General features: G+C 38.4%; 1 protein-coding gene across 1 annotated transcript in view; it reads left to right on the top strand.

Moving 5' to 3' along the window:
• NIP7 (nucleolar pre-rRNA processing protein NIP7) overlaps positions 1-8,620 on the top strand; it is a 44,822-nt gene extending 36,202 nt beyond the window's left edge. Inside the window, exon 5 of the mRNA XM_036012091.1 lies at positions 8,357-8,620. Within this exon, the coding sequence (XP_035867984.1) occupies positions 8,357-8,605 (249 nt within the window). The 3' untranslated portion in view covers positions 8,606-8,620. The remainder of the gene's footprint in view (positions 1-8,356) is intronic.
• Positions 8,621-8,984: the final 364 nt, after the last annotated feature.

Genomic DNA, 8,984 nt, shown 5'->3' on the forward strand with positions numbered 1-8,984 from the left:
TATGGACTCAGTAAGTGTAAGCTGGGTTTTTTAAAAGATTTTATTTATTTATTTTTAGAAAGGGGGAAGAGAGGAAGGAAGAGAGGGAAAGAAATATCAGTGTGTGGTCACCTCTCACGTGCCCTCCACCGGGGACCTGGCCCGCCACCCAGGCTTGTGCCCTGACTGGGAATTGAACCAGTGATCCTTGGTTTTGCATGCTGGCGTTCAATCCACTGAGACACACCACCCATTACTATTTTTATTAATTCATCCAGAGTCTTCCTGAAAAGTCTTTTCTTCTCTATTAAAATTCTCCTAGTTTTCATTTTTTTAAACTTCAGGTATAACTTACATAAAGCACACATGTATTAAGTATAAAGCTTTAAAGTTTTCTCCCCATTTTTCAAAGTCCCATCACCATGTGGTTGTCCCAGCATCTCTTTCTTCCTTACTCAGGACAAATACCCAACTCTTACCTAAGGAATCTGTTTTGAGGAACTTGAGTGTTTCATGCCTTCTCCTTGGGCACCAGCAGGAGGCAGTGTGGCACAGGGGAAAAGCCCCAGTCAGCAAGGACCAACAACAGGCCTGTTACCCTGGCCCAACAACTTACTGGTTTGAGGGATCATTTTGTAAAGTACATAATTGTCTAACCATTATGCTGTGCACATGAAACTAATAAAAATAATACTAAATGTCACTGTAATTCTTTTTAGAAAAGAACTTAACTTCTCAGAGCCTTGTTTTTCCCATCTGCTAAAGAGGAACAGACTGTCAAATGGGCACTTTACAGGCTTGTAGTGAATATGAAATGAGATTAGGCCTATAAACGATGTCTGACTTATGTCAATTAAATTAGAAAAGTCTTAAAAATAATAATATGCAGTATTATGGAGAGTGCTGTGAAACAGGCATTTTCAGCCAGAGAACAACTCAGAAACAAAAGAAACAGCAAGAGCCATAAAGATTCCATACTTTAGAAATTTATCCTATGGAAATAATCATAAATGAGCACCAAGATTTAAGTATAAGGATTTTTATCTTAGCATTACTTATAAAGTATAAAAAATTAGAACTGAAAAGATCTGGGAGTAAAATTGTTAAGTAAGTCATGGTGTGTTCATAGTAAGGAATTTTCTGTGATAAAAAGTATTCATTCCCCTATAAAAATAAACAAATAATTATATATACAAAGATTAGTTAATGCTCAAGATATAATAAGAGAAAAAGGAAAGAAATGCATAATGTTAGCACAAACTTATGGAAATAACAAATTGTGAGCATTTGCTGGTTGTCACTTACTATGCTAGGGTGCTTTACACCTGTTATTTTAGTTAATCTTCACAAAACCCCTAAAAAGCTGCATTTATTTTGCCAGTTTCACAGGTGAGTGGCCTGAGGCTCCAGGAGGTTCAGTGACTTGCCCAAGACGTCAGAACAAATAGACGTCTGAGTCTGGACTTCCAGCCAAGATGGAGGCGTAGGTGGACACACTGTGCCTCCTCACACAACTAAAACAAGGACAGCAACAAATTTAAAAACAAAAAACAACCAGAACTGACAGAAAATCAAACAGTATGGAAGTTGGACAACCAAGGAATTAAAGAAAAACATTCATCCGGACTGGTAGGAGGGGCAGAGACAGGCAGGCCGGTGGAGAGGACTCACAGCAAGAATCCTGGTAGACCAGGGCGTGCAAGGCTGCAGCTGGCCAGCAAGGCAGCAGCTGGAGAACCGGGTGGTCCCACATTCGTGTGCAGAAAAACCTGGTGAAACAAAGGGGGAGCGGGACAGACCACACAACACAGAGTGCCAGCATGGGGAAATAAAGCCTCAAACCACTGATTGAAAACACCTGTGGGGGTTGTGGTGGGGACGGTGGGAGGAACCACCATTGGAGAGACCCACAGGGTCCTAGAACGTACATAAACCCACCCACTGGGAATCAGCACCAGAAGAGCCCAATTTGATTGTGGGTAGTGGGGGAAGTGGCTGAAAGCCAGCAGAGAGCAGAGCAAGCGGCATTATTCCTTCTCTGACCCCTCCCCCACATAGTGTCACAACGCAGCCAGGAGGGTTACCCCACCCTGGTGAACACTTAAAGCTCCTCCCCTTACTATGTAACAGGCGCTCGGAGACACACACACACACACACACACACACAAAGCCCAAATGAAAGAACAGATTAAAACTCCGGAAAAAGTACAACTAAGTGAGGAAGAGAGAGCCAACCTATCAGATGCACAGTTTAAAACACTGGTTATCAGGATACTCTAGGAACTCACTGGGTACTTCAACAGCATAAAAAAGACCCAGGCAGCAATGAAGTTTGGATTATGTGAAATAAAAATCTACAAAGAACCAACAGTGATGAGAAGGAAACTAGAACTCAAATCAACAGTTTGGACCAGAAGGAGAAAGAAACATTCAACCAGAACAGAATGAAGAAACAAGAATTCAAAAAAATGAGGAAAGGTTTACAAACCTCCAGGACAACTTTAAATATTCCAACATCTGAATCATAGGGGTGTCAGGCAGAGAAGAGGAAGAGCAACAAGTTGAAAACTTATTTGAACAAATAATGAGGGAGAATTTTCCCAATCTGGCAAGGAAATTAGACTTTCAGGAAGTCCAGGAAACTCAAAGAACCCCAAAGAAGTTGGACCCAAAGAGTAACACACCAAGGCACATCATAATTACATTACCCAAGATTAAAATGAAGGAGAGAATTCTAGAAGCAGCAAGAGATAAGGGGACAGTAACCTACAAAGGAGTTCCCATCAGACTGTCAGCTGATTTCTCAAAAGAGAACTTACAGGCAAGAAGGGGTTGGAAAGAAGTATTCGAAATCATAAAAGGCAAGGACCTACATCCAATATTACTCTATCCAGCAAAGCTATTATTTAGAATGGAAAGGCAGATAAAGTGCTTCCCAGATAAGGTCAAGTTAAAGAAGTTCATCATCACCCAGCCCTTATATGAAATATTAAAGGGACTTATCTAAGAAAAAGAAGATAAAAATCATGAACATTAAAATGACAACAAACTCACAGTTATTAACAACTGAACCTAAAAAAAAAAAACTGAGCAAACAACTAGAACAGGAACAGAACCACAGAAATGGAGATCACATGGAGGGTTATCAGTGGGGGAGGGGGAGGGAGAGGGAAAAGGTACAGAAAATAAGTAGCATAAATGGTAGGTAGAAAATAGACAGGGGAAGGTTAAGAATAGTATAGGAAATGTAAAAGCCAAAGAACTTATAAGTATGACCCATGGACATGAACTAAATGGGGGGAATGTGGGTGGGAGGGGGTGTGCAGGGTGGAGGGGAATAGAGGAGAGCGAATGGGACAACTTTAATAGCATAACCAATAAAATATATTTTAAAAAGTCTGAGTCTGATTTTACATCCAGATATGTTTGATATGTTTGACCAAGACAGAATGACAAGAGATTTCAATTATTTTCCTCAGACTTTTCTATGTTTTTCTAATTTTCTGCAATAAATAGAGGGAGATGGTCTCCAATGGACATTATCCTTTATGAAGGCTTAGCATAGTGCCTGACTCATAGAAGATGCTCAGGAGATCTCTAGAGTCTAACTACTTCCTGTCTAGAACAGCATTTCCTGGCATATGTTATGTGAGATTATCTGACATGGTGTACCAACTAACATTTTACACCTTCAGCTCAAATCTGGTTCTCTTATTCATGCAGGTCAGAGACTCAAAAATGGTCTTATCCTCCTCGGGCATTTGCTGTACATTTACTGAGGTCCTGCTGTGTGAGTTCAAGCTCTGTAGGCCCTAGCTGCACAAATATAGATAAAACACTAGTCTTGCCTTCGAGGAGTTCAAGATTTAGATTGGGGAATCAATAAGTAAAAGTAATGACATTTATATTTTAATTTTGAGAAATGATTATATATTGCTTATATCACCCTTCCCTCCAGCCCTGCAAATTCCCCTAAAATGGTCTTTTCAAGCCAAAGTGATAAGGAACACATTAGGATTATATGGGAGAGTTGCCTGAATCTAAGCTGGGAGACAGGCGTACCTGGGCTAGAATTCCATCTCCCCGTCATTCTAACCTGAAGGTGTGCAAACTGGAATTATGCATGTCTGTGGGCATGAAGCCTTTTTAGGGGGAAATCAATCCTCATATGTTATCCTTAAATCTACCTGAGAACACACCAACACCAGAGATCCTGCCAATTTCCCTGTTCCAGTCATCTTTCTCCCACTTTGCTTAAGATAAGGCAGACCATCTGAATCTTACTGTGGGGTATATGTGTATTATGACCAAGTTGGGATACGAGTAAAGGCATACTTCAAAAGACTAAAATCCCAGTAACTACTCCTTCACTTATTTCTGTAAAAGATGAATTTTCAATGGAAATAATTGTATACTGCTTTGACCAATATTATTGGTGTATAACTAATAATTGTAAGGTTAACTTAAGCCCAAAGAGAAAATTTTGATATTTAGGGCCTTATGATCATAGCATATTTTAAAAGATTTGAAAAGTCATATATTGTTGCAAAATAATAGGGTGATGATTAAGAGGCTTTCAAACATAAAAATATATTACATGAGAGTAATATTTGGTAGGAGACAAAGGTTTCAAGGAGCAAAAGAATGATTTAAAATGTGTGACTGTTCAAGAAGGGCTTGTCCATACTCTTATTTTTAAATGGATGCTAGTAGATATCAAATCACTATGGTATTTATATTTCTTTGTATGATTTGATGACAGTGACATAGCAGTTTTATTTTTAAATGTTAAGATCTGTAATGTGCCAGAAAATACATCTTTTGCATCTACTTAAATACATGACAAGTCACCCCAGAAAGTTCTGTTTGCCACTTTCAGATCAATCTCCCTCTGCCAACTGCTGTTCGGTTTTCGAACATCTTAGCTCTGTCTGTCCTTGAATTTCATATAAACAGAATCATAGAATAGGTACTTTTTGTGTCTGACGTCTTTTGTGTAACAGTATTTTTGAGATTCATCTATGTTGTTTCTTTCTATTGATGAGTACAGTTTTATTGTATGAAAACCCACCATTTATTTATCCATGCTCCATAGATATTTCAGCTGTTTCCAGTTTGGGCAATTACAAAGAAGGCTGCTATGAGCATTCTTGTTCAAGTAAAAAACAAAAAACCCATACACCAGTAGTCTCCCCTTACCCACAGTTTTGCTTTCCTTGGTTTCAACTACCCATGGTCAACTGCAGTCCAAAAATATTAAATGGAAAATTACAGAAATAGTTCGTGTTTTAAATTGAGTACCATTCTGAGTAGTGTGATGAAATCTTATGCCATCCGGCTCCATCCCACCCCACACGTGAATCATCCCTTTGTCCAGCGTGTCCACACTGTATACACTACCCACCTGTTAGTCACTTACTAGCCATCTCGGTTATCAGACCGAGTGTCACACTGCTTGTGTTCAAGAGCCCTTATTTTACTTAGTAATGGCCCCAGAGTGCAAGAGTGGTCATGCTGGCAATTCAGACATGCCAAAGGGTGGCTGTGAAGTGCTTTCTTTAAGTGAGAGGTGAGTACAATGCAAGATCTTTTGAGAGAGAACGACCACATTCACATAACTTTTATTACAATATATTGTTGTAATTGTTCTATTTTTTATTAGTGTTGTTAATCTTTTACTGTGTCTAAATTGTAGATTAAACTGTATCATAGGTAGGTATGTATGTATACAAGAAAAAAACATAGTATGAATAGGGTTTGGTACTGTTTGCAATTTCAGGCATCCAGTGGAGGTCTTGGAACATATCCCCGCAGATAAGGAGGGACTAATATAAGATGAAAACTTTTAGAGGTCAACTTTAAAATGTGCAAGCATTTTAAAGCAGCATATTATTAGGTGGTGGTTTATTTTCCTTTTTCTTGTGCAATGCAACATACAAACAAGAATGCCAAACTGTTTTCCAAAGTATTTGTACCATTTAACACGGCCACCTTAGCCTAATATTGCAACAATCTGATGGGCATATAGTTGTGTTTGTTGGAAATATCTTTTCTCACTCTGAGGTTTATCTTAATGGAGTGCATTTATGAACCAAAGTGTGTAACTTTAGTTTAATTGAGTCTATCATTCCCTTCCTTTATTGTGAGAACTGTTCATGACTTGTTTAATAAGTCATTTCCTATTCATGAGTTATGGAGATAGTTTCATGTATTATCTTCTGAAAATTTGTAGATGTTTTCCTTTTGCATTTGTCTTTTTTTCCCCAAAAGGGATTTGATGTTTGTGTATGGAGTGAAGCAGAGTCCAATTTCATTTTTTTTCCATATGGGTATCCAGCTACCCCAACACTATTTGTTAAAAAGATCTGTTTCTACTCTCTGTAGTGCTTCCTTTGTTATAAATGACGTGCCCTTAGGTGTGTGTGTCTGTTTCTAGGGATATACAGTTTTCAAAATTATTTTGATGGAATGTGCAAGCAGAAATTATGAAGACCACTCAACTACACAAACTGTCCGGCCTTTATCCAGTTATTTAACTTCTCGGAGTTCCCTGCTCGGTTGAGAGAATAAAACGGGGTCATGCAATAGAGCAGCTAGAAGCTCAGACTCAATAAGCCTCAGGGAGCAGCAGTAATAGTTTTTATCTGTGTGTGTTTTTTTTTTATTTTTTTCTGTTGTTATGTTTCAAGTGCTATGGAATACATGGAAACACCACCTGCTTTGGGGGCAGGAACTGCCAGAGGATGTGACACTCGGGTGGGTTGTGAATGACAGTGGAATCTGTCATCTCTCTTTATGACTGTGATCCGTTGGCTGTCCATGGCGCATTTCCCATGTGTTTCGTTTATGTTATATTTTATCTGGGCTAGAAGGGCCCAGGGGGAAAGGACTGTGCTGTGCCCCACGTGTTGGTTTGTGGTGACCCCCAGTAGCAGTTGTATAAGACCTAGAATTGTGCTGACTTCTTGTTTGTTACACACACAGACATGTCACAGAGGACAGGGCTGGGTCTTTGTAAAATTCCTGTCGCTGTAGTGCTGCAGGATTCCTGAGTTTCACCCACACACTGCTCCCTCCCCAAACCCCAGCCACCCGCCAACACACACACAACAAACTTACCACTCGCCCCAGCACCACCACCCATGGGAGTGGTGAGATCCATAACCACTCCTTCTGTACAGTCTTGCCTCTGGGGGAAAGAGAGCATAGGGTCTTGTATACACAGTAGGCACTTGATAAGCATCTGGTGAATAACAAATGAGTAACCACATTAAGATTAGGATGTGGGAGCACGTTTCCATCTGCTGCGGTGTAGCAGGAAATGGGTAGATTATCTGGCTATTCTCAGTCGTGTGTGTGTGTGTGTGTGTGTACATCGGAATTACAGGGGTGGGGGTGGAGTGCAGAGTCACCTTCCTCCCTCCCCCACTGAACTAGAACAGAGAAGAGCTGTGCAGAAAGGAGCTATTTTAAATGGACTGTCTGGGAGATTCTGGTTTTGATGCCCAGGCAGGTATGGGAATGATAGAATTGCTAAACATCTGAATCCATTCTTCCTCAAAAATACTTTGGCAGTATTTATCAAAACTTAAAATTCACATGCCTTTGCACCTATACCTCTTTCTAGACTTTGTCCTATACCCCAAAGTAAAGGCACAAAAATACTGGGGACAGCATTTTTGAAATGGAGAAATATTTGAAACTAGGAAAATGTCCGTTCATTCATTAAACTTACTTTATTGAGCATCACAGGCATACCCCAGAGATATTACAGGTTTGGTTCCAGCCCACAGTAATACAGCCAGTATCACAATAAAGTGATTTGTTATGTTTTGCTGTTGGGGTGGGGGGGGGGGAGTCTCGCTTTCATTTTGGAAAAAAAATGCAGCAACATCTGTGAAGCACAATAAAATGAGGTATGCCTGTTTTCTCATCACCCAGAGACAGCAGTGAGTAACAACAACAAAATAATAAAATCCCCACTCTTATAGAGATTTATGTTCTAGTCCGTCAAAGAAGGACTGAATAAATAATTTATGATGGAATGTAATAAATTACTCCATTGGAATATTATTCTGCCACATCAAAAGGAACACAATTTGTCAATATATACTGCTTCAAAAAGATGTTAAAGACCTTTCTTTAAAAATGTAGGAAGCTTTTGGATGTATTACCTATTCAAAAGCAATAAAATAAAGAAAAAAGAGGAAAGCAAGTTACAAAACCATGGATAACATTGTTCTATTTGTGTATAAAATATATATACATGTGCATAGATATATGTGTATATACTAAAATTGTTTTTAAATTTTCTAATTTTTTTATTTTCTAAAAAAATTAAAGTGTGCTAAAGGCTTATTTAGCTACTGTTTTTCAGGAGAAAAATAAAATTACTGGGCATTTGGGAATGCTTAGAAAAATGTATGGTCTATTGTGCATGTTAAAAACTAAAGATAAGCAGTCAAAAAATGAAAACATTGTCAGTAGTTTCTTAGCCATAGAGGGGGAAAATGCAAAAAGCTTTTCTAGTTCAATGGGATGCAGGAAAGGAGGAAGCAGAAAAACAAAGATGAATGAAAGCAAACAGGAAATCAAAACTAAAAAAGTAAAAATAATTTTAAATTGACGAATAATCCAAAAAATTGAAAATGGAATAAACTCACTATAAAAATAAGAGATTATACAATTAAATTGAATTTTTAAAATCTAGGCATAGTCTTTTTACAGAAGATACACGTAAAATAAAGCTACCCTGATAGGCTAAAACAAAAGGGGTGGAAAAATTTGTCCCATACAAACGATAAAAATAATTATCCTAAGAATAACAGTATCAGTTCCATACAAAATACAATTTATGGCAGAAAGATTTTATGGCTAAGAAAGGAAAGAACTTATAATAAAAGGAATATATAGTACTTATGAACTTGTATGTACCTGAAAACAGTCTTGAAATTGAGAAGGCAAAAATTAACTTATATAAGGAAAAAGGACAAACCTATAATCAG

This window comes from Phyllostomus discolor, chromosome 12 (genome assembly GCF_004126475.2).
Source record: "Phyllostomus discolor isolate MPI-MPIP mPhyDis1 chromosome 12, mPhyDis1.pri.v3, whole genome shotgun sequence".
NCBI classification, from domain to species: Eukaryota; Metazoa; Chordata; class Mammalia; order Chiroptera; family Phyllostomidae; genus Phyllostomus; species Phyllostomus discolor.